The sequence below is a fragment of the Bombina bombina genome, chromosome 5 (genome assembly GCF_027579735.1).
Source record: "Bombina bombina isolate aBomBom1 chromosome 5, aBomBom1.pri, whole genome shotgun sequence".
Taxonomy (NCBI): Eukaryota; Metazoa; Chordata; class Amphibia; order Anura; family Bombinatoridae; genus Bombina; species Bombina bombina.
Window position 1 is genome coordinate 98,059,295 of NC_069503.1, and position 27,434 is coordinate 98,086,728.

Here is a 27,434-nt window from a genome sequence, read left to right on the forward strand (position 1 = left end):
GTCATTCCTGGCACCAGTTTTTTTCACACTATTTTAGTCTCACTATACAGTTGCTTCTGGTTTTCTGGAAGCTTGTTTCATTTTGCATTTTTTCCCATTCCTGAAACTGCCATTTAAGGAATTTGATAATTTTGCTTTATATGTTGTTTTTTCTTTTACATATTGCAAGATGTCATTACCTGACCCTGGATCAGAATCTACTTCTGGAAAGACGCTGCCTGATGTCGGTTCTACCAAAGCTAGGTGCATTTGTTGTAAACTTTTGGTAACTGTTCCTCCGGCTGTTGTTTGTGATATTTGTCATGATAAGCTTTCAAACGCAGATAGTATTTCCATTAGTAATAATCCATTACCTGTTGTTGTTCCTTCAACATCTAATGTTCAGGATGTTCCTGTTAATGTTAAAGAATTTGTTTCTAAATCTATTCGGAAGGCTCTGTCTGTTATTCCTCCTTCTGCTAAATGTAAGAGGTCTTTTAAAACTTCACATATTTCAGATGAATTTTTAAATGACCGCCATAATTCTGACTTATCTATTTCTGATGTGGATCTATCTGATTCAGAAGATTCTACCTCAGATATTGACATTGATAAATCTTCATATTTATTTAAGATGGAGTTTATTCATTCTTTACTTAAGGAAGTGTTGATTGCTTTAGATATGGAGGAGTCTAGTCCTCTTGATATTAAAACTACTAAGCGTTTAAATGCAGTCTTTAAACCTCCTGTGGTTATTCCAGAAGTTTTTCCAGTTCCTGATGCTATTTCTGAAGTAATTTCTAGGGAATGGAATAGTCTGGGTACTTCATTTACTCCTTCTCCAAGGTTTAAGAAATTGTACCCTTTGCCATCTGACAGATTAGAGTTTTGGGATAAAATCCCCAAAGTTGATGGGGCTATTTCTACTCTTGCTAAACGTACTACTATTCCTACGGCAGATAGTACTTTGTTTAAAGATCCTTTAGATAGAAAGCTTGAATCCTTTCTAATGAAGGCTTATTTATGTTCAGGTAATCTTCTTAGACCTGCTATTTCTTTGGCTGATGTTGCTGCAGCTTCAACTTTCTGGTTGGAGGCTTTAGTGCAACAAGTGTCAGACCATAATGTTTATAGCATTATTAAACTTCTTCAACATGCTAATAACTTTATGTGTGATGCCATTTTCGATATCATTAGAATTGATTTCAGGTATATGTCTTTAGCTATTTTAGCTAGAAGAGCTTTATGGCTTAAGTCTTGGAATGCAGATATGACTTCTAAGTCAACATTGCTTTCTCTTTCTTTCCAAGGTAATAAACTGTTTGGTTCTCAGTTAGACTCAATAATTTCAACTGTTACTGGGGGGAAGGGAGCCTTTTTACCTCAGGATAAGAAATCTAAAGGTAAATATAGGGCTGCTAATCGTTTTCGTTCCTTTCGTCAGAATAAGGAACAAAAGCCTGACCCTTCCTCTAAAGGAACAGTTTCCGTTTGGAAACCTTCTCCAGTCTGGAATAAATCCAAGCCTTTTAGAAAGTCAAAACCAGCTCCCAAATTCGCATGAAGGTGCGGCCCTCATTCCAGCTCAGCTGGTAGGGGGCAGGTTACGAATTTTCAAAGATGTTTGGATCAATTCGATTCAAAGTCTTAGGATTCAGAACATTGTTTCACAAGGGTACAGAATAGGTTTCAAGGTAAGACCGCCTGTGAGAAGATTTTTTCTTTCTCGCATTCCAGTAAACCCAGTGAAGGCTCAAGCGTTTCTGAAATGTGTTTCAGATCTGGAGTCAGCTGGGGTAATTATGCCAGTTCCAGTTCTGGAACGGGGCCTGGGGTTTTATTCAAATCTGTTCATTGTTCCAAAGAAAGAGAATTCTTTCAGACCAGTTCTGGATCTAAAAATATTGAATCGTTATGTAAGGATACCAACATTCAAGATGGTGACTATAAGGACTATTCTGCCTTTTGTTCAGCAAGGGCATTATATGTCAACAATAGACTTACAGGATGCATATCTTCATATTCCAATTCATCCGGATCACTATCAGTTCCTGAGATTCTCTTTTCTAGACAAGCATTACCAGTTTGTTGCCCTTCCTTTTGGTCTAGCTACAGCCCCAAGAATGTTTTCGAAGGTTCTCGTGCCCTTCTCTCTGTAATCAGGGAGCAGGGTATTGCGGTATTTCCTTATTTGGACGATATCTTGGTACTTGCTCAGTCTTTACATTCTGCAGAATCTCACACGAATCAACTTGTGTTGTTTCTTCAAAGACATGGTTGGAGGATCAATTTACCAAAGAGTTCCTTGATTCCTCAGACAAGGGTAACCTTTTTAGGTTTCCAAATAGATTCAGTGTCCATGACTTTGTCTCTTACAGAAAAGAGATGTCTGAAATTGGTTTCAGCTTGTTGAAACCTTCAGTTTCAATCTTTCCCTTCGGTAGCTTTATGCATGGAAATTTTAGGTCTCATGACTGCTGCATCGGATGCAATCCCTTTTGCTCGTTTTCACATGAGACCTCTCCAGCTTTGTATGCTGAATCAATGGTGCAGGGATTATACAAAGATATCACAATTAATATCCTTAAATCCCAATGTTCGTTCTTCTCTGACTTGGTGGTTGGATCACCATCGTTTAGTTCAAGGGGCCTCTTTTGTTCATCCAACCTGGACTGTGATCTCAACAGATGCAAGTCTTTTAGGTTGGGGAGCTGTATCGGGATCTCTGACAGCGCAGGGGGTTTGGGAATCTCAGGAGGCGAGATTACCAATCAATATTTTGGAACTCTGTGCGATTTTCAGAGCTCTTCAGTTCTGGCCTCTTCTAAAGAGAGAATCGTTTATTTGTTTTCAGACAGACAATTTCAAAACTGTGGCATATGTCAATCATCAAGGGGGGACTCACAGTCCTTAGGCTATGAAAGAAGTATCTCGGATACTTGTATGGGCGGAATCCAGCTCCTGTCTAATTTCTGCAGTTCACATCCCAGGTATAGACAATTGGGAAGCAGATTATCTCAGTCGCCAGACGTTACATCCGGGCGAATGGTCTCTTCACCCAGAGGTATTTCTTCAGATTGTACAAATCTGGGGGCTTCCAGAAAAAGATCTGATGGCCTCTCATCTAAACAAGAAACTTCCCAGGTATCTGTCCAGATCCAGGCATCCTCAGGCGGAAGCGGTGGACGCGTTATCACTTCCTTGGAATTATCAACCTGCTTATATCTTTCCACCTCTAGTTCTTCTTCCAAGAGTTATTTCCAAAATCCTAATGGAGCGTTCGTTTGTACTGCTGGTGGCTCCAGCATGGCCACACAGGTTTTGGTATGCGGATCTCGTTCGGATGGCAAGTTGCCAACCTTGGACACTTCCGTTAAGGCCAGACCTTCTGTCTCAAGGCCCATTTTTCCATCAGGATCTCAAATCATTAAATTTGATGGTATGGAGATTGAACGCTTAATACTTAGTCATAGAGGTTTCTCTGACTCAGTGATTAATACTATGTTACAAGCTCGTAAATCTGTGTCTAAAAAGATCTATTACAGAGTTTGGAAGACTTACATTTCTTGGTGTTCTTCACATAAATTCTCTTGGCATTCTTTTAGAATTCCTAGAATTTTACAATTTCTTCAAGATGGTTTGGATAAGTGTTTGTCTGCAAGTTCCTTGAAAGGACAAATCTCTGCTCTTTTGGTTCTTTTTCACAGAAAGATTGCTAATCATCCGGATATTCATTGTTTTGTACAGGCTTTGGATCATATCAAGCCTGTCATTAAGTCAATTTCTCCTCCTTGGAGTCTCAATTTGGTTCTGAGGGCTTTACAGGCTCCTCCGTTTGAACCTATGTATTCTCTGGATATTAAATTACTTTCCTGGAAAGTTTTGTTCCTTTTGGCCATCTCTTCTGCTAGAAGAGTTTCTGAATTATCTGCTCTTTCTTGTGATTCTCCTTTTCTGATTTTTCATCAGGATAAGGCGGTGTTGCGGACTTCATTTCAATTTTTACCTAAGGTTGTGAATTCTAACAACATTAGTAGAGAAATTGTTGTCCCTTCATTGTGTCCTAATCCTAAGAATTCTCTGGAGAGATCTTTACATTCTTTGGATGTAGTTAGAGCTTTGAAATATTATGTTGAAGCAACTAAATATTTCAGGAAGACTTCTAGTCTATTTGTTATCTTTTCTGGTTCTAGGAAAGGTCAGAAGGCTTCTTCCATTTCTTTGGCGTCTTGGTTAAAGTCTTTGATTCATCATGCTTATGTCGAGTCGGGTAAATCCCTGCCTCAAAGGATTACGGCTCATTCTACTAGGTCAGTTTCTACTTCCTGGGCTTTTAGGAATGAAGCTTCTGTTGATCAGATTTGCAAAGCAGCAACTTGGTCTTCTTTGCATACTTTTACAAAATTCTACCATTTTGATGTTTTTTCTTCTTCTGAAGCAGTTTTTGGTAGAAAAGTACACCAGGCAGCCGTTTGAGTTTGATTCTTCTGCTTATAATTTCAGTTTTTTTCATTATAAGATTAAAACTTTTTGATTTGGGTTGTGGATTATTTGTTCAGCGGAATTGGCTGTCTTTATTTTATCCCTCCCTCTCTAGTGACTCTTGCGTGGAAGTTCCACAACTTGGGTATCTGCTATCCCATACGTCACTAGCTCATGGACTCTTGCTAATTACATGAAAGAAAACATAATTTATGTAAGAACTTAAAGAAAAGAACAGAGGCAGGGCGCATCCCCTCTAAGTGTAATATGTTTTTAAAAAGGCACAAATTTATTAAAATGTACAATTTCAAACTCACACATTCAGACCTCAAACATGTGAGGTATGTTTGGGCACTGGGAGAACCACTTTCTGAGTCTCTCAAGGCAAATCTGTAGCAATATATTTGATACAGCTCACTCGGTTTGGAGGTTATAGATGTTAGTTCCTCACTGATAATATCCAGTAGCAGAGACTCCTACGGTCCCAAAATTGTCCCCAGAAGGGATTAAAAGTGTTCAAAAAACACACCAACAGTTAAATGTTCTGTTCAAAGTTTGTATAAATACAGTTACCACCACGCTCAGTCTTCTGAACAGCTGAGGCGCAAGAGAAAAGCCGGCTTGCTTGCGGTTGCGATAGCTGAAACGGCTGACGTGGTGACGTGATGCGGTGGGCGTGGCCTGAATCCTCCCACCACCCCATATACAAATTCGCGAAATTAGGGGCGAATTTCGTCCCCATCGCTGTACCTGTTTTCTGAAGGAAAAAATCTCCTTCAAACAAAAAGAAATTACTCTTTAAGATGAAATCAATCGCATTCAAAATGAATGATCTTTGTGTTAGATCTATATAACCAGTCTGTCTGAAATGATATTCAATAGCTGCTAGACCTAAATCATGTGGAATGCAGGTGTATAGAGATGAAACATCTAAAGTTTCCCACATATATTCATCTTTCCAGGTACATTGTGAGAGCTGTGTTATAATATCAGTTGAGTCTCTCACATAAGACTGAAGACAGGGGACAATGGGTTTTAAAATAACATCCACATATTCAGACAATTTTTACGTAAGTGACCCTATTCCGGACACTATTGGTCGTCCGGGGGGATCAATTAGGCTCTTGTGGATTTTGGGGAGGTGGTAAAATATTGCAATTTTTGGTTCTACCACCTTTAGAAATTCAAATTCTGATTTTTCCAAAACCCCCAAATCTCTTGCTTTACAGATCAGGTCGTCATATTGTTCTTTAAAGACCTTTGTTGGATTTCTATTCAGTTTCACATATGTGTCTGTGTCCCCTAAAAGTCTGTAGGCTTCTCTCAAATAGTCAGCTTTGTCCTGCAAAACTATTCCGCCTCCTTTGTCAGCTCCACGTATGACCAGAGAATGGTCATTTTTTAAAACATTCACTGCTTTCTTTTCCTGTAAACTCATATTATGGTTTACATGCGATTTTTTATTCGTGCAAATCTGTTCTAGATCATTTAATACGAGTTTATTAAACACTGGTATAAAATTACCCTGTGCTTGAACTGGATAAAACGTGGAATTTGGCCTTAGACCTGTATGGTTAACTTTTAGGTCCTTCGATTCAACTTCTAAGTCTTCTAATATCTGGATGAGATTTTGTGTGTTCTCTATATCAATCTCTACATCTTCTGCAGATATTATAGGTGTGTCTGCGATCAGAGATTCATCACAAACATTTAGTGATTCATTTTCTACACCAACAGACTTATTTGAATTTTTCACATGAAATCTTTTGAGGGTTAGTTTTCTTGAAAATTTTTCAAGATCTATAAACAGCTCAAAATCTTTTGGATGATTAGTGGGTGCAAATGACAAACCCCTCTCTAGGACTCTTGTCTCAGTCTCTGTTAGGATTTTCTTACTAATGTTGAAAATCTTTTGACTATTTTCTTTCATTATTGCCATTCTCTCTCTTTTAGCCTTTTTGAGTTGGAGTCCCACTCCTCCTCTACATCCTCTTCTCTTTCTCCTCTTTTGGGGTTTCTCCCCATCGGGTAGTTGCACACCCCTAAAAAAGAAGAGGAAGAGGGGTGGTTGGATGATGGTTTTTGATAGTCATTTCTATTACTTTTTATTTCTCTGTTCCCTACGTTTCCCAGATTTTGCCAATGAGGTAATCTGGGTCTTGCACCCATATCATCATATTCTCTACAATCTCTTGTATTGGCATTATAGTAATTGTTATTACCCTTATTTTTATTTGGGTGTTGGTATATCCTATCTTGATTATTCCCTTGTGGTTCCATCCTATTGTGCCCTCCTTCAAAATCCCTATACTCTCTGTTTGAAAATCTCCGCCCTCCAAAGTTTTGTTTTGGGGTCCCCTTATTCTGAAAATATTGATTGTGTGTACCTTTGTTTTTGTTTTTATTGCTATTGTTGTAAAAGTAGTTACTATTATGACCATTCTGTTTGGCATGTTCTCTAGACCCTTCTTTTGGACCCATGTTTCTATTTTCACCTTGCTTAGGGGGATCCCTTGAATTGCTGTTTGCACTTTTATTGTTTTGTATTTTTCTATTTTTGATGTTCGTATTAAACCTGGGTTGACCATTTACATGAAAACGTCTTGATTTTTCCTCATTAGGAGTTTCTTCACTAATTTCAGTTTCCTGTTCTCTATCTTCCTTGGCTGTATTAGCTGCCAGGAAAGCATTGTTTAATTTCTTTTTCTTAATTTTTATGACTTCATTTTCAAAAGCAGCTATAGATTGCCTATTTCTTTCATCTAAGTCATTAAAATGTTCATTTGTACCACATTTTAAAAGCATTTATTATTGCATTGCATTGAATTGTTATTTTGTTTACACTGGTCTTTTAACTATATATTTTTTTGAAATTATAAACAATATAATTTAAGTGAGTTTTAACCACTATATTTGTTAAAGGTATTTAAACACCATATTGGTTCTCTACCTATTAAGGTTTTAAACATCATGTCAGCCAAATATGGAAGATATTTTAGTACCACTAACAGAAGTAGAATACTATCTACCAACTTCTCTGGCGATCCAGAGGATCATATTAATCCTGAATCGCTTTTTAAAAAATTAGAAAAATTGTCAAAAATGCAAGTCAGACACTGGTATGATCTAATAGCACTGGAAAATTATAAAGAAAACTATTTAGTGCCGAATGGGTTAAAAATGTCTAAAACTTGCATTTTTGAATTGGAAGAAGTGGAACTACACACTGAGTGGGAAGAAGCATTGGGAGAATGTTCAAACAAATTAATAGACATTGCCATAAAATATAGAGACAAAAAAGTTAAACTTTTGACAGAGCAAATAAAAGATATTGAAGGGGATTTAGAAAAATGTGGTACAAATGAACATTTTAATGACTTAGATGAAAGAAATAGGCAATCTATAGCTGCTTTTGAAAATGAAGTCATAAAAATTAAGAAAAAGAAATTAAACAATGCTTTCCTGGCAGCTAATACAGCCAAGGAAGATAGAGAACAGGAAACTGAAATTAGTGAAGAAACTCCTAATGAGGAAAAATCAAGACGTTTTCATGTAAATGGTCAACCCAGGTTTAATACGAACATCAAAAATAGAAAAATACAAAACAATAAAAGTGCAAACAGCAATTCAAGGGATCCCCCTAAGCAAGGTGAAAATAGAAACATGGGTCCAAAAGAAGGGTCTAGAGAACATGCCAAACAGAATGGTCATAATAGTAACTACTTTTACAACAATAGCAATAAAAACAAAAACAAAGGTACACACAATCAATATTTTCAGAATAAGGGGACCCCAAAACAAAACTTTGGAGGGCGGAGATTTTCAAACAGAGAGTATAGGGATTTTGAAGGAGGGCACAATAGGATGGAACCACAAGGGAATAATCAAGATAGGATATACCAACACCCAAATAAAAATAAGGGTAATAACAATTACTATAATGCCAATACAAGAGATTGTAGAGAATATGATGATATGGGTGCAAGACCCAGATTACCTCATTGGCAAAATCTGGGAAACGTAGGGAACAGAGAAATAAAAAGTAATAGAAATGACTATCAAAAACCATCATCCAACCACCCCTCTTCCTCTTCTTTTTTAGGGGTGTGCAACTCCCCGATGGGGAGAAACCCCAAAAGAGGAGAAAGAGAAGAGGATGTAGAGGAGGAGTGGGACTCCAACTCAAAAAGGCTAAAAGAGAGAGAATGGCAATAATGAAAGAAAATAGTCAAAAGATTTTCAACATTAGTAAGAAAATCCTAACAGAGACTGAGACAAGAGTCCTAGAGAGGGGTTTGTCATTTGCACCCACTAATCATCCAAAAGATTTTGAGCTGTTTATAGATCTTGAAAAATTTTCAAGAAAACTAACCCTCAAAAGATTTCATGTGAAAAATTCAAATAAGTCTGTTGGTGTAGAAAATGAATCACTAAATGTTTGTGATGAATCTCTGATCGCAGACACACCTATAATATCTGCAGAAGATGTAGAGATTGATATAGAGAACACACAAAATCTCATCCAGATATTAGAAGACTTAGAAGTTGAATCGAAGGACCTAAAAGTTAACCATACAGGTCTAAGGCCAAATTCCACGTTTTATCCAGTTCAAGCACAGGGTAATTTTATACCAGTGTTTAATAAACTCGTATTAAATGATCTAGAACAGATTTGCACGAATAAAAAATCGCATGTAAACCATAATATGAGTTTACAGGAAAAGAAAGCAGTGAATGTTTTAAAAAATGACCATTCTCTGGTCATACGTGGAGCTGACAAAGGAGGCGGAATAGTTTTGCAGGACAAAGCTGACTATTTGAGAGAAGCCTACAGACTTTTAGGGGACACAGACACATATGTGAAACTGAATAGAAATCCAACAAAGGTCTTTAAAGAACAATATGACGACCTGATCTGTAAAGCAAGAGATTTGGGGGTTTTGGAAAAATCAGAATTTGAATTTCTAAAGGTGGTAGAACCAAAAATTGCAATATTTTACCACCTCCCCAAAATCCACAAGAGCCTAATTGATCCCCCCGGACGACCAATAGTGTCCGGAATAGGGTCACTTACGTCAAAATTGTCTGAATATGTGGATGTTATTTTAAAACCCATTGTCCCCTGTCTTCAGTCTTATGTGAGAGACTCAACTGATATTATAACACAGCTCTCACAATGTACCTGGAAAGATGAATATATGTGGGTAACTTTAGATGTTTCATCTCTATACACCTGCATTCCGCATGATTTAGGTCTAGCAGGTATTGAATATCATTTCAGACAGACTGGTTATATAGATCTAACACAAAGATCATTCATTTTGAATGCGATTGATTTCATCTTAAAGAGTAATTTCTTTTTGTTTGAAGGAGATTTTTTCCTTCAGAAAACAGGTACAGCGATGGGGACGAAATTCGCCCCTAATTTCGCGAATTTGTATATGGGGTGGTGGGAGGATTCAGGCCACGCCCACCGCATCACGTCACCACGTCAGCCGTTTCAGCTATCGCAACCGCAAGCAAGCCGGCTTTTCTCTTGCGCCTCAGCTGTTCAGAAGACTGAGCGTGGTGGTAACTGTATTTATACAAACTTTGAACAGAACATTTAACTGTTGGTGTGTTTTTTGAACACTTTTAATCCCTTCTGGGGACAATTTTGGGACCGTAGGAGTCTCTGCTACTGGATATTATCAGTGAGGAACTAACATCTATAACCTCCAAACCGAGTGAGCTGTATCAAATATATTGCTACAGATTTGCCTTGAGAGACTCAGAAAGTGGTTCTCCCAGTGCCCAAACATACCTCACATGTTTGAGGTCTGAATGTGTGAGTTTGAAATTGTACATTTTAATAAATTTGTGCCTTTTTAAAAACATATTACACTTAGAGGGGATGCGCCCTGCCTCTGTTCTTTTCTTTATCTTTTAGTGGATCCGGTTCCAGAAGCCGTGTATTATGGTGGCAGCAACCCCTATTGTGTATTATTGAATCTTTGGAAACATCATTTGAACGCAATCTAAACATCATATATCCTTTTCTATGTGGGGCGCTGTTTAGTGTATTGTATTATTTATGTAAGAACTTACCTGATAAATTCATTTCTTTCATATTAGCAAGAGTCCATGAGGCCCACCCTTTTTGTGGTGGTTATGATTTTTTTGTATAAAGCACAATTATTCCAATTCCTTATTTTTTTTATGCTTTCACTCCTTTTTTATCACCCCATTTCTTGGCTATTCGTTAAACTGAATTGTGGGTGTGGTGAGGGGGGTATTTATAGGCATTTTAAGGTTTGGGAAACTTTGCCCCTCCTGGTAGGAATGTATATCCCATACATCACTAGTTCATGGACTCTTGCTAATATGAAAGAAATGAATTTATCAGGTAAGTTCTTACATAAATTATGTTTTTTATTTTTAAAGAGAGTACATTCGTTGTTGTAAGGTGTTGATTATATTGGATATTGAGGAGTCTAGTTCTTTTGATTTAAGACTAGCTAACATTTAAATTCTGCTCATTAACCTCCTGTGGTTTCTTCAGAGGTTTTTTTCCCAGTTCATGATACTAGGGAATGGAATAGGCCTGGGACTTCTTTTATTCCTTCTTTAAGGTTTTTAAATTGTATCCTTTGCCGGCAGTTAGTTTAAAGTTTTGAGGAAGATCCCCAAAGTTAATGGGGCTATCTCTACTCTTGCTAAACATACTACTATTCCTATAGAAAATAGTATTTATTTTTTTTCCTTCAGATGGGAAACTTGTATCTTATTTGAGGAAAATTATTTTATTTCAGGTCCTTTTCTTAGGCCTGCAATTTATTTGGCTGATGTTGCAAATGCTTCAACTTTCTGGTTGGATACTTTAGTGCAACAAGTATCGGATTATGATTTGTTTTAGAATTGTTAAGTTGATCAACATGCTAATAATTTCATTTGTGTCGTCATTTTTTTGATATTTTCACAATTGAGGTTAAATCTATGTTTTTAGCTATTTTTAGCTAGAAGAACTTTGTGACTTAATCTTGGAATGCTAATTTGATTTCTAAAATTCATATTTCTTTTTTTCCAAGGTAATCAATTATTTGGTTCACAATTGGATTCAAATTTTTCCAACTGTTACTCTGGGGAAGGGAGTTTTTTGTTGCTTCAAGATTGAGTTCTAAGAGTAAATCTTAAGCTTATATTAGTTTGTTCTTAATAAGGAACGGAATCCTAATTCTTCCCCAAGTAACATGTTTATAATTGGAAGCTTTCTTCAACATGGAATGAATTTAAGCTATTTAAAATATCAAAGTCAGCCCCCCAAATTTGCATGTAGGTGCGTTTTTTTTATTCCAGCTTAGCTGGTAAGGGGCAGGTTTTGACTTTTTTAAATTTGTTTGTTTCAATTCGGTCCAAACTTTTTAGATTGGGGTACTGAATAGGATTCAGAGTAAAACCGCCTGTGAGAAGTTTTTTTCTCTCTAGCATATTCCAGCTATTCCAGTAAAGGCTCACATTTTTCTGAAGTATGTTTCAGACCTGTATGTGTTGGGTACTTGTGAGGCGTGGCTGGTTACCCGTTGGGGTCTCAAGGCGCTGCTCAGACCTGGAGTTATCTGGGGTATTCATACCAGTTCCATTTCAGGAACAAGGTTTGGGGTTTTGTTCAAAACTATTCATTGTCCCAAAGATAGAAAATCTTTTTGATGAAGAAGGAACTCTTATATTTGTCATATAAGAGTTCCTTCTTTCAGAATGGTGTTTATATGGTCTCTTCTGCCTTTTTGGTCAGTAAGGGCATTATTTGTTTACAATAGATACAATAGATGCATATCTTCTTCTGTTTTCATTCAGATTATTTTCATTTTCTGAGATTTTCTTTTTTTGACAAGCATTACCAATTTGTTGCTTTTCCTTCTGGTCTAGCAACAGCTCTGTGAATCTTTTCAAGGTTCTCAGTGTTTCCCTATTTGGACGATCTTGTGGTACTGGCTCAGTCTTTTCGTTCTGCAGAATTTCATACGATTCAACTTTTGTTGTTTCTTCTAAGACATGGTTGGAGGATCTTTTTATCAAAAGATCCTTGGTTGCTCAGACAAGGGTCACCTTTTTTAGGTTTCCAAATAGATTGTGTCAATGTCTTTGTCTCTAACAGACAGGAGACAATTATATTGGGTTCAGTTTGTCGGAACCTTCAGTCTCTATTATTTCCTTCAGTAGCTATATGCATGGAAGTTTTAGGTCTCATGGCTGCAGCATTGGATTCAATTACCTTTGCTCATTTTCATATGAAACCATTCCAGTTTTTTATGCTGAATAATGGTGCAGGGATTCTAGGATATCATTTTTAATATCTTTGAATTCCAATGTTCAACTTTCTTTGACTTGGTGGTTAGATCACCATCATATAGTTCTATGGGTCTCTTCGATTCATCCAACCTGGACCTTGATCACTACAGATGCGAGTCTTTTAGGTTGGGAGGCTGTCTGGGGATCTCTGTCAGCACAAGGGGTTTGGAAATCTCAGGAGGCGAGATTACCATATAATATTTTGGAACTCCATGCATTCTCAGAGTTCGTCAGTTTTGGCTTCTTTTTGAAGAGAGAGACGTTATTGTTTTTCAGACAGACAATGTCACAACTGTGGCGTATGTCAATCATCAGGGTGGGACTCTCAGTCCTTAGGCTGTGAAAGAAGTATCTCGGATACTTGCTTGGGCTAAATCCAGCTCCTGTCTAATTTCTGCGGTCCATATCCCAGGTTTAGACAATTGGGTAGCGGATTATCTCTGTCAATCAAGCTTTACGTCCAGGAGAATGGTCTCTTTACCCAGATGTGTTTTTTCAAATTGTTCTGATGTGAGGGTTTCCAGTAATAGTTCTGATGGCATCTCATCTAAACAAGAAAACTTCCCAGGTACCTATTCAGGTCTGGGGATCCTCAGGCACCTCAGGCAGAAACAGTGTATGCATTGACACTTCCTTGGAGTTATCAATCTGCCTATATTTTTGCTCCTTCTGGTTCTTCTTTTTAAGAGTGATTTTTCAAAATCATCATGGAGCAATCGTTTGTGCTACTGGTGGCTCCAGCATGGCCGCTCAGGTTTTGGTATATGGTTCTTGTTCGGATGTCCAGTTGCCAACTTTGGTCACTTCCATTTAGGCCAGACCTTATATCTTAAGATTCGTTTTTTCCGTCAGGAAATCAAATTATTAAATTTGATGGTATGGAAATTAAAACGCTTAGTGCTTAGTCATAGAGGTTTCTCTGACTCAGTGATTAATACTATGTTGCAGGTTCGTAAAATCTGTGTCTAGAATGATTTATTATCGAGTTTGGAAGACTTACATCTTATGATGCTCTTCTCATAATTTCTCTTGGCATTCTTTTAGAATTCCTAGGATTTTATAGTTTCTTCATAAGGTTTTGTCTGCAAGTTCCTTGAAAGGACAAATCTCTGCTCTTTCTGTGCTGTTTCACAGAAAAAATTGCTAATCTTTCTGATATTCATTGTTTTGTTCAGGCTTTAGTTTGTATCAAGCCTGTCATTAAGCCAATTTCTCCTCTAAGCTACTAAGATTTCAGAAAGACTTCTAGTCTATTTGTTATCTTTTCTGGTTTTAGGAAAGGTCAGAAGGCTTCTGCCATTTCTTTGGCGTCTTGGTTAAAGCTTTTGATTCATCATGCTTATGTGGAGTCAGGTAAATCCCCGCCTCAAAGGATTACGGCTCATTCTATTAGGTCAGTTTATACTTCCTGGGCTTTTAAGAATGAAGCTTCTGTTGATCAGATTTGCAAAGCAGCAACTTGGTCTTCTTTGCATACTTTTACTAAATTCTACCATTTGGATGTTTTTTCTTCTTCAGAAGCTGTTTTTGGTAGAAAAGTACTTCAGGCAGCTGTTTCAGTCTGATTCTTCGGTTTATAATTTCAGTTTTTTTCATTATAAAGATTAAAACTTTTGATTTGGGTTGTGGATTTTCTTTTTCAGCGGAATTGGCTGTCTTTATTTTATCCCTCCCTCTCTAGTGACTCTTGCGTGGAGTTCCACATCTTGGGTATTTGCTATCCCATACGTCACTAGCTCATGGACTCTTGCCAATTACATGAAAGAAAACATAATTTATGTAAGAACTTACCTGATAAATTCATTTCTTTCATATTGGCAAGAGTCCATGAGGCCCACCCTTTTTGTGGTGGTTATGATTTTTTTGTATAAAGCACAATTATTCCAATTCCTTGTTGATGCTTTCGCTCCTTTCTTATCACCCCACTTCTTGGCTATTCATTAAACTGAATTGTGGGTGTGGTGAGGGGTGTATTTATAGGCATTTTGAGGTTTGGGAAACTTTGCCCCTCCTGGTAGGAATTTATATCCCATACGTCACTAGCTCATGGACTCTTGCCAATATGAAAGAAATGAATTTATCAGGTAAGTTCTTACATAAATTATGTTTTATGATTTCTAAGTCTGGTGTTTGTTTGACTGTGTATTTACAAAATTGAGGAGCAGCAACTACAAATGCTTCATTTCTGTACTGCTGGAGTTGTGCTGAGAACAGGATCTTTTCTGTTTTCTAAGTCTGGCCTTTGTTTGACTGTGTATTTACAAAATTGAGGAGCACCAACTACAAATGCTTCATTTCTGGACTGCTGGAATTGTGCAAGAAACAGGAAGATCCTTTCAGATTTGCTAAATCTGGCCTTTGTTTGACTGTGTATTTACAAATTTCAGAGCAACAATTACAAATGCTTTGTTTCTGGACTACAGTCTACAGACTGCTGATGGAGCTGTGCTGAAAACAAATAAGTTTCTGTATTTGTCGAAAAATGCTGCTTACTGCTGCTGCTGACAGTATACTTCCATCTCTATACAAATAATTATTCATGCCAATTATTGGTGTTGTGGGGAGGATTGTGGATACTTTTTTCAAGTGTTTTATTGATTATTACAAATAAAATAATATATAAATACTAAGACCAGTTGTATATCTTTTTTTTCTCTATTATTTCAGTTATGATAACTATGAGGGTCATATAAATAAATCAAATAGCTAACACAAATAAAAACACTTATTTTTAAAAAAAAAATAAAAATAGAAAAAAAAGAGTCAATAAAGAATAAACTTTTTTGATGAAACAACTTTATTATTGAAAAAAAACTTAAGAGGTATATTATTATTAATGTATTGTGAAAAATTTCTAAGTCACTCACAAGTCACAAATCACTATTTGATAGTTTTAAAGGGACACTGAACACACATTTTTTATTTTGTGATTCTGATAGAGCATGCAATTTTAATCAACTTTATAATTTAGGCCTATTATGAATTTGTCTTCGTTCTCTTGCTATCTTTTTTTGAAAAATAAGACATCTAAGCTTTTTTTTGGTTCAGACCTGTGGACAGCACTTTTCAATTGGTGGATGAATTTATCCACCAATCGGCAAGAACAACCCAGGTTGTTCACCAAAAATTGTCCGGCATCTAAACTTACATTCTTGTAATTTAAAAACATAATTTATGTAAGAACTTACCTGATAAATTCATTTCTTTCATATTAGCAAGAGTCCATGAGCTAGTGACGTATGGGATATACATTCCTACCAGGAGGGGCAAAGTTTCCCAAACCTCAAAATGCCTATAAATACACCCCTCACCACACCCACAATTCAGTTTAACGAATAGCCAAGAAGTGGGGTGATAAAAAAATGCGAAAGCATATAAAATAAGGAATTGGAATAATTGTGCTTTATACAAAATCATAACCACCACAAAAAAGGGCGGGCCTCATGGACTCTTGCTAATATGAAAGAAATGAATTTATCAGGTAAGTTCTTACATAAATTATGTTTTCTTTCATGTAATTAGCAAGAGTCCATGAGCTAGTGACATATGGGATAATGATTACCCAAGATGTGGATCTTTCCACACAAGAGTCACTAGAGAGGGAGGGATAAAATAAAGACAGCCAATTCCTGCTGAAAATAATCCACACCCAAAATAAAGTTTAATGAAAAACATAAGCAGAAGATTCAAACTGAAACCGCTGCCTGAAGTACCTTTCTACCAAAAACTGCTTCAGAAGAAGAAAATATATCAAAATGGTAGAATTTAGTAAAAGTATGCAAAGAGGACCAAGTTGCTGCTTTGCAAATCTGATCAACCGAAGCTTCATTCCTAAACGCCCAGGAAGTAGAAACTGACCTAGTAGAATGAGCTGTAATCCTCTGAGGCAGAGTTTTACCCGACTCAACATAGGCAAGATGAATTAAAGATTTCAACCAAGATGCCAAAGAAATGGCAGAAGCTTTCTGGCCTTTTCTAGAACCGGAAAAGATAACAAATAGACTAGAAGTCTTTCGGAAAGATTTAGTAGCTTCAACATAATATTTCAAAGCTCTAACAACATCCAAAGAATGCAACGATTTCTCCTTAGAATTCTTAGGATTAGGACATAATGAAGGAACCACAATTTCTCTACTAATGTTGTTGGAATTCACAACTTTAGGTAAAAATTCAAAAGACGTTCGCAACACCGCCTTATCCTGATGAAAAATCAGAAAAGGAGACTCACAAGAAAGAGCAGATAATTCAGAAACTCTTCTGGCAGAAGAGATGGCCAAAAGGAACAAAACTTTCCAAGAAAGTAATTTAATGTCCAATGAATGCATAGGTTCAAATGGAGGAGCTTGAAGAGCCCCCAGAACCAAATTCAAACTCCAAGGAGGAGAAATTGACTTAATGACAGGCTTTATACGAACCAAAGCTTGTACAAAACAATGAATATCAGGAAGAATAGCAATCTTTCTGTGAAAAAGAACAGAAAGAGCAGAGATTTGTCCTTTCAAGGAACTTGCGGACAAACCCTTATCTAAACCATCCTGAAGAAACTGTAATATTCTCGGTATTCTAAAAGAATGCCAAGAAAAATGATGAGAAAGACACCAAGAAATATAAGTCTTCCAGACTCTATAATATATCTCTCTAGATACAGATTTACGAGCCTGTAACATAGTATTAATCACCGAGTCAGAGAAACCTCTTTGACCAAGAATCAAGCGTTCAATCTCCATACCTTTAAATTTAAGGATTTCAGATCCTGATGGAAAAAAGGACCTTGAGACAGAAGGTCTGGTCTTAACGGAAGAGTCCACGGTTGGCAAGAGGCCATCCGGACAAGATCCGTATACCAAAACCTGTGAGGCCATGCCGGAGCTACCAGCAGAACAAACAAGCATTCCTTCAGAATCTTGGAGATTACTCTTGGAAGAAGAACTAGAGGCGGAAAGATATAGGCAGGATGATACTTCCAAGGAAGTGATAATGCATCCACTGCCTCCGCCTGAGGATCCCGGGATCTGGACAGATACCTGGGAAGTTTCTTTTTTAGATGAGACGCCATCAGATCTATTTCTGGAAGTTCCCACATTTGAACAATCTGAAGAAATACCTCTGGGTGAAGAGACCATTCGCCCGGATGCAACGTTTGGTGACTGAGATAATCCGCTTCCCAATTGTCTATACCTGGGATATGAACCGCAGAGATTAGACAGGAGCTGGATTCCGCCCAAACCAAAATTCGAGATACTTCTTTCATAGCCAGAGGACTGTGAGTCCCTCCTTGATGATTGATGTATGCCACAGTTGTGACATTGTCTGTCTGAAAACAAATGAACGATTCTCTCTTCAGAAGAGGCCAAAACTGAAGAGCTCTGAAAATTGCACGGAGTTCCAAAATATTGATCGGTAATCTCACCTCCTGAGATTCCCAAACTCCTTGTGCCGTCAGAGATCCCCACACAGCTCCCCAACCTGTGAGACTTGCATCTGTTGAAATTACAGTCCAGGTCGGAAGCACAAAAGAAGCCCCCTGAATTAAACGATGGTGATCTGTCCACCACGTTAGAGAGTGTCGAATAATCGGTTTTAAAGATATTAATTGAGATATCTTTGTGTAATCCTTGCACCATTGATTCAGCATACAGAGCTGAAGAGGTCGCATGTGAAAACGAGCAAAGGGGATCGCGTCCGATGCAGCAGTCATAAGACCTAGAATTTCCATGCATAAGGCTACCGAAGGGAATGATTGTGACTGAAGGTTTCGACAAGCTGCAATCAATTTTAGACGTCTCTTGTCTGTTAAAGACAGAGTCATGGACACTGAATCTATCTGGAAACCCAAAAAGGTTACCCTTGTCTGAGGAATCAAAGAACTTTTTGGTAAATTGATCCTCCAACCATGATCTTGAAGAAACAACACAAGTCGATTCGTATGAGATTCTGCTAAATGTAAAGACTGAGCAAGTACCAAGATATCGTCCAAATAAGGAAATACCACAATACCCTGTTCTCTGATTACAGACAGAAGGGCACCGAGAACCTTTGAAAAAATTCTTGGAGCTGTAGCTAGGCCAAACGGTAGAGCCACAAACTGGTAATGCTTGTCCAGAAAAGAGAATCTCAGGAACTGATAATGATCTGGATGAATCGGAATATGCAGATATGCATCCTGTAAATCTATTGTGGACATATAATTCCCTTGCTGAACAAAAGGCAAGATAGTCCTTACAGTTACCATCTTGAACGTTGGTATCCTTACATAACGATTCAATATTTTTAGATCCAGAACTGGTCTGAAGGAATTCTCCTTCTTTGGTACAATGAAGAGATTTGAATAAAACCCCATCCCCTGTTCCGGAACTGGAACTGGCATAATTACTCCAGCCAACTCTAGATCTGAAACACAATTCAGAAATGCTTGAGCTTTCACTGGATTTACTGGGACACGGGAAAGAAAAAATCTCTTTGCAGGAGGTTTCATCTTGAAACCAATTCTGTACCCTTCTGAAACAATGTTCTGAATCCAAAGATTGTGAACAGAATTGATCCAAATTTCTTTGAAAAAACGTAACCTGCCCCCTACCAGCTGAGCTGGAAAGAGGGCCGCACCTTCATGTGGACTTAGAAGCAGGCTTTGCCTTTTTAGCAGGCTTGGATTTATTCCAGACTGGAGATGGTTTCCAAACTGAAACTGCTCCTGAGGATGAAGGATCAGGCTTTTGTTCTTTGTTGAAACGAAAGGAACGAAAACGATTATTAGCCCTGTTTTTACCTTTAGATTTTTTATCCTGTGGTAAAAAAGTTCCTTTCCCACAAGTAACAGTTGAGATAATCCAACTGAGAACCAAATAATTTGTTACCCTGGAAAGAAATAGAAAGTAGAGTTGATTTAGAAGCCATATCAGCATTCCAAGTCTTAAGCCATAAAGCTCTTCTAGCTAAAATAGCTAGAGACATAAACCTGACATCAACTCTGATAATATCAAAAATGGCATCACAAATAAAATTATTAGCATGCTGAAGAAGAATAATAATATCATGAGAATCATGATTTGTTACTTGTTGCGCTAAAGTTTCCAACCAAAAAGTTGAAGCTGCAGCAACATCAGCCAATGATATAGCAGGTCTAAGAAGATTACCTGAACACAGATAAGCTTTTCTTAGAAAGGATTCAATTTTCCTATCTAAAGGATCTTTAAACGAAGTACCATCTGACGTAGGAATGGTAGTACGTTTAGCAAGGGTAGAAATAGCCCCATCAACTTTAGGGATTTTGTCCCAAAATTCTAACCTGTCAGACGGTACAGGATATAATTGCTTAAAACGTTTAGAAGGAGTAAAAGAATTACCCAATTTATCCCATTCTTTGGAAATTACTGCAGAAATAGCATTAGGAACAGGAAAAACTTCTGGAATAACCACAGGAGATTTAAATACCTTATCTAAACGTTTATAATTAGTATCAAGAGGACCAGAATCCTCTATTTCTAAAGCAATTAATACTTCTTTAAGTAAAGAACGAATAAATTCCATTTTAAATAAATATGAAGATTTATCAGCATCAATCTCTGAGACAGAATCCTCTGAACCAGAAGAGTCATCAGAATCAGAATGATGATGTTCATTTAAAAATTCATCTGTAGGGAGAGAAGTTTTAAAAGATTTTTTACGTTTACTAGAAGGAGAAATAACAGACATAGCCTTCTTGATGGATTCAGAAACAAAATCTCTTATGTTATCAGGAACATTCTGCACCTTAGATGTTGAAGGAACTGCAACAGACAATGGTACTTTACTAAAGGAAATATTATCTGCATTAACAAGTTTGTCATGACAATTAATACAAACAACAGCCGGAGGAATAGCTACCAAAAGTTTACAGCAGATACACTTAGCTTTGGTAGATCCAGCACTAGACAGCGATTTTCCTGTAGTATCTTCTGACTCAGATGCAACGTGAGACATCTTGCAATATGTAAGAGAAAAAACAACATATAAAGCAAAATTGATCAAATTCCTTAAATGACAGTTTCAGGAATGGGAAAAAATGCCAAAGAACAAGCTTCTAGCAACCAGAAGCAATGAAAAATTAGACTTAAATAATGTGGAGACAAAAGCGACGCCCATATTTTTAGCGCCAAATAAGACGCCCACATTATTTGGCGCCTAAATGCTTTTGGCGCCAAAAATGACGCCACATCCGGAACGCCGACATTTTTGGCGCAAAATAATGTCAAAAAATGACGCAACTTCCGGCGACACGTATGACGCCGGAAACGGAAAATAATTTTTTGCGCCAAAAAAGTCTGCGCCAAGAATGACGTAATAAAAAGAAGCATTTTCAGCCCCCGCGAGCCTAACAGCCCACAGGGAAAAAAAGAGTCAAATTTTTGAAGGTAAGAAAAAATGAATAATTCAAATGCATAATCCCAAACATGAAACTGACTGTCTGAAAAATAAGGAAAGTTGAACATTCTGAGTCAAGGCAAATAAATGTTTGAATACATATATTTAGAACTTTATAAACAAAGTGCCCAACCATAGCTTAGAGTGTCACAGAAAATAAGATGTACTTACCCCAGGACACTCATCTACATGTTTGTAGAAAGCCAAACCAGTACTGAAACGAGAATCAGCAGAGGTAATGGTATATATAAAAGTATATCGTCGATCTGAAAAGGGAGGTAAGAGATGAATCTCTACGACCGATAACAGAGAACCTATGAAATAGACCCCGTAGAAGGAGATCACTGCATTCAAATAGGCAATACTCTCCTCACATCCCTCTGACATTCACTGCACGCTGAGAGGAAAACCGGGCTCCAACTTGCTGCGGAGCGCATATCAACGTAGAATCTAGCACAAACTTACTTCACCACCTCCATCGGAGGCAAAGTTTGTAAAACTGAATTGTGGGTGTGGTGAGGGGTGTATTTATAGGCATTTTGAGGTTTGGGAAACTTTGCCCCTCCTGGTAGGAATGTATATCCCATACGTCACTAGCTCATGGACTCTTGCTAATTACATGAAAGAAATAAAGATACAAAGAAAATGAAGAATATTTGATAATAGGAGTAAATTAGAAAGTTGCTTAAAATTGTATGCTCTATCTGAATCACAAAAGAAAAAAAGTGGGTTCAGTGTCCCTTTAACCCCTTAATGACCGGACCATTTTTCAATTTTCTTACCCTTAATGACAATGGCTATTTTTACATTTCTGCAGTGTTTGTGTTTAGCTGTAATTTTCCTCTTACTCTTTTACTGTACTCACACATATTATATACCGTTTTTCTCATCATTAAATGGACTTTCTAAAGATACCATTATTTTCATCATATCTTATAATTTACTAAAAAAAATGATAAATATGAGGAAAAAATGGAAAAAAACACACTTTTTCTAACTTTGATCCCCAAAATCTGTTACACATCTACAATCACCAAAAAGCACCCATGCTAAATAGTTTATAAATTTTGTCCTGAGTTTAGAAATACCCAATGTTTACATGTTCTTTGGTTTTTTTGCAATTTATGGGGCAATAAATACGAGTAGCACTTTGCTATTTCCAAACCACTTTTTTTCAAAATTAGCGCTAGTTACATTGGGACACTGATATCTGTCAGGAATACCTGAATATCCCTTGACATGTATATATTTTGTTTTAGAAGACATCCCAAAGTATTGATCTAGGCCCATTTTGGTATATTTCATGCCACCATTTCACCGCCAAATGCGATAAAAAAAAAATGTTCACTTTTTCACAAATTTTATCACAAACTTTAGGTTTCCCACTGAAATTATTTACAAACAGCTTCTGCATTTATGGCACAAATGGTTGTAAATGCTTCTCTGGGATCCCCTTTTTCAGAAATAACAGACTTATATGGCTTTGTGGTTGCTTTTTGGTAATTAGAAGGCCGCTAAATGCCGCTGCGCACCACACGTGTTTTATGCCCAGGAGTGAAGGGGTTAATTAGGGAGCTTGTAGGGAGCTTGTAGGGTTAATTTTAGCTTTAGTGTAGTGTAGTAGACAACCCCAAGTATTGATCTAGGCCCATTTTGGTATATTTTATACCACCATTTCACCGCCAAATGCAAGCAAATAAAAAAAACTTTACATTTTTCACAATTTTAGGTTTCTCACTGAAATTATTTACAAACAGCTTGTGCTATTATGGCAGAAATTGTTGTAAAAGCTTCTCTGGGATCCCCTTTGTTCAGAAATAGCAGACTTATATGGCTTTGGTGTTGCTTTTTGGTAATTAGAAGGCCGCTAAATGCTGCTGCGCACCACACGTGAATTATGCCCAGCAGTGAAGGGGTTAAATTAGGTAGCTTGTAGGGAGCTTGCAGGGTTAATTTTAGAGATCAGACTCCCACCTGACACATCCCACCCCCTGATCCCTCCCAAACAGCTCTCTTCCCTCCCCCACCCCACAATTGTTCCCGCCATCTTAAGTACTGGCAGAAAGTCTGCCAGTACTAAATAAAAGAGTTTTTTGTTTTTTTTTAAATAAAAATAATAAAATATTTTAGTTGTGATGGACCCCTGCTTTAGCACCAACCTCCCTGATCCCCCCTCCAGATCTCTAACCCTCTCCCCTACCTAATTACCACCATCTTGGGTACTGGCAGCTGTCTGCCAGTACCCAGTTTGGCCCCACAAACCAAATTATTTTAATTTTATTTATAATTTTTTTTTTATTATTTCTGTAGTGTAGCAGCCCCCCCCACAATACCCCCACCCCCTCCCCCTCCCAGATCCTTTTATATGTTAAAAAAAAAATTAACTTTTTTTTCCCCTTCCTGCCTTCATTGGTGTCAGTGTGGCTAATGCGCGCGCACGTGCACCTCCCTGCACGCGCCCCACGTGCACACGCGTCCCACGCACGCGCGCCTCCGTGCACGTGCCCCACGTGCACACGCGCCCCATGCACGCGCGCATCGTGCACGCGCGCGCACGCTCCCTCCTCCCACCCGGACAACGGCACCAATGGCACCATCGCTACCGGTGCAGAGAGGGCCACAGAGTGGCTCTCTCTGCATCGGAGGCTTGTAAAGGGGTATTGCAGGATGCCTCCATATCAAGGCATCACTGCAATACCCTCAGAGCTGCTGGAAGTGATTGTGATCACTTCCAGAACTCTGTTAGACAATTGACGTATCAGGTACGTCTATTGTCATTAACAGTTAGTTTTTGCATGACGTACCTGGTACGTCAGTTGTCATTAAGGGGTTAAGCTCATTATATTCATTCATGGACAACAGTGTTCTTCTAACACCACCATGCATTGGCATATTTAGATTTTGTGCAGCCCTAGGCACTCAAAATTCTGCTGCCCTCCCCCCAAGGTCTTAGGCATTTTTGGGACATGTTTTTTTTTTTTTTATAGTATTTACAAAGTAAACGTCCACCAGGGCTTGCAAAACACTTGCACAGAGAGTGACATACATAATCACAGACACATACAAAGTTATGCACATAGACACTGCCACATGCGCACATGCACACACACACATATATATAAATATATACACTCACACATACATATACACGACTATTACTACAATATATGTAGAAAAACACAGATTCAATACTTGGCAAACACAATACTGAGTGTTGGAAATGCAAGCAAACTCAATGTAATAGCTATCTGAATAAAAGAAAGGTTCAGAGTTACCTCTCTTATTATACTCCCTTGAATTTAAGTTTCTTAAACTAAGTCTCTCATTAGATACCTGTATAATACTTCTAAAATAACTGTATGAAAAATAGCCACAACAAATGTGCTGCCCCCCTCAAATCTGCTGCCCTAGGCAAGGGCCTTGTTTGCCTAGGCCAAAATATAAACCCCTGCCACCATAGTAACCTACCTAATCAACTACAGTACTTTAATAGAAGGGGGTTATGAATGAAATAAGACTGTTTCGCCCTATCTTGGGGCTCATCAGTATGGCGTAGGTTAATTATTTCACTCAATGTGTTATTTGAGTGATTAACATCACCTGCCATAGACAGCCTGTTTGGCCCATATGAGCCTCCTCCAATTAAACATTACTATCAATGTTTAACATTTAAAAAAATTAAATTGATGATAAATACATGTGAAATATAAAAAGGACATTACAAAAGAAAGTTTTCCTTTTTAAGAAACATTTTTGAGAAGTTTCAAATTTAATTCTATTATCTAATTTGCTTCGTTATCTCAGCTTCCTTTATTGAAGAGCATACTACTAGTAGGCTCAGAGGCTGAGGCGAGCTAGATCAGGATGATTGACTAGTACTACTAGTGTTTGTGCAAATAAGCTAACATTTGCTCACCAGATATGCTTGCTGCTTAGTTGGCTACTTGCTGATGACTCCTTTTATAAAGCTAGCACAACATGAGAAGGAAAGAATGTATAAAATTAAATTGGAAAGTTAATTTAAATTGAATGTTATAATTTTCGAATCATGTAAGAAAAAAAAATAGGTTTCATGTCCCTTTAAATGGTTGGTTATAGAGGAAGGTTAGTATAGTAACCTATTAAAAAATACCACCTTAATGCTAAGCGGGGCTAAACAATTGATACCTCGCCTCTGGAAACAAACCCAGATTCCCACAATTCAAAGTTGGAAACAAAATGTATCACGACTCTTAGAGCTAGAGAAATATCACTATCAGAAATCTGGACGGCTTGATTTTTATCATGCAATACTTTTATTTTGGGAAGAATATATACACTCATAATAATTTCCTCGTCTATTCGCTGAATTATTAGTTAAATTCATAGATCCTACACATTAGCCCCCTGACCACGTGACCTGTTTCTGATCAAAGGATAACCCTGAGATATCTATAATGACACTGTACCGTTATGTAGTTTGAATGTTTTTCTTTTTTCTTTTCTGTTCAACCTCTAATGGTTGTAGTTAAGACTTTAATTTTTCTACACCTATACATTGTTTAATACAAAGAAAAGGAGACAAAGAACAAAGTATATAAGAACAAAGGGAGAGAGTCCTCTCTCGGAAAAACTTGAAACAATGAGACCTTGAAATGAACATTACCACGTATGATATACATTATCCGGACCAGGAAACCGGACTACCTAAAAAGTAATGATACCATCTCCTTTTAATGTTCAAAACTGTAACTGTATGACATATATTGAAACGTTCCTCTTCCTATTTTTTTTTCTTTCGCTTCTGTACTCTCTTATATTCATAAATAAAGCTCATTTGAAAAAAAAAATAAAAAAATACCACCTGTTGTAAATTATTTCACATGTGATCCTCTATCAATGATCATCATATCATAAGATTCTGAAGTTTTAAGGAATACATGAGGAATTGAGTATTCTAATTTAAAATATATATATATATATATATATATATATATATATATATATATATATATATATATATATATATATATATATATATATATCTCAAAAAGATGAAATGCTTGAGTTGAGTTGAACATCAACCATACAAAAAAAATTATTTTGGAAACTGAATGAGGCACAAAGATGGCGAAACGGGTTGCCTATGGTTGATGTATTTTTATATCAACAAATTTCACCTTTTTGAATATTATAATAGACTGAAAAACATTACTTTTGGATCTTTTTTTTTTTCTTTTTCAAAGTTAGAAAATTAATTTTTTTGTGGTCACTAATTTCTTTTCAAGGTATAGATTTTCTTAATCTTACATTAAAATTAAGTTTAACACAAGAGCTGTGGGTGAGCCAGAGACTAAAGGCAAGCGTGACTGATTTGATTATCTTCAATGAACAAAAATTTGTCAATAAAATTATCAATAGTTGTTTTGTTTTACTTTAGAGAAAATATGTCTAAATATTTCTTGTCTACAAGAAAAAAAGGAACCAACTTGTAACTGGTTCATCTCTGTGCTGTGTGACTGTCTGAGAATGAACAATTATGAATATTTATAAAATAATTCACTCAGTAAATGTGCAGTTGTGCACTGCAGTGTTTATCCACTGCTTCTGTTAAATATAACTTTTTTTTAATAGGTCATCTTTTTATATATTCTGTTAATCTTAAAGATGATCAATAAGTAAGTCAATTAGTAAGACTCAGGCTTAGTATTTGTGTTGTTCACATTTAGATATAAATACTTTAACTTTGAAAGTTTATTAAAATCCTGTATTATATCACAATCTTGAATGTTAAAATTGAACTTGCACAATCCTTTAAATAATTAATGAATTTCTTATTAGCTGATTTTAAATAGCATGTTATGTCCCATTAAGAGGTCTGCTATTACAGACCATAATCAATTGCAAAGTATTCTTCTCAGATTCCTAAAAAGGATAACTGGAAGGAAGCAAATTTACAGGGGAAATAAAAATCCATTCCAATCTCGGCATGTTTCAAAAGTAAACTACCATGGTGGCATGGATGGCACAATACCATGTGCCTTTTAAGAGAGAGGCTTTTAAAAAAGGCGTGTCAAGCATTAAAAAGATAATGTCAACATTAAACTGCAAATTGTTGATTAGATAAACATTTGAAATTTTTTCGACATTAATTTCTTTTTAAATATATAATTGCACACCTTTTGTTTTAAATTTTTAGGGGTGAAATGTTTGGCCTAAACCATGCCATCCTTGGTGTTAGAAAAACTTCCAAGTTAGAAAGGTGA

General features: G+C 37.0%; 1 protein-coding gene across 1 annotated transcript in view; it reads left to right on the forward strand.

Moving 5' to 3' along the window:
- The window catches only part of LOC128659981 (gastrula zinc finger protein XlCGF26.1-like), a 193,887-nt gene that overhangs the window by 109,027 nt on the left and 57,426 nt on the right, over positions 1 to 27,434 (forward strand). Inside the window, exon 5 of the mRNA XM_053713576.1 lies at positions 20,745 to 20,758. Within this exon, the coding sequence (XP_053569551.1) occupies positions 20,745 to 20,758 (14 nt within the window). The remainder of the gene's footprint in view (positions 1 to 20,744; positions 20,759 to 27,434) is intronic.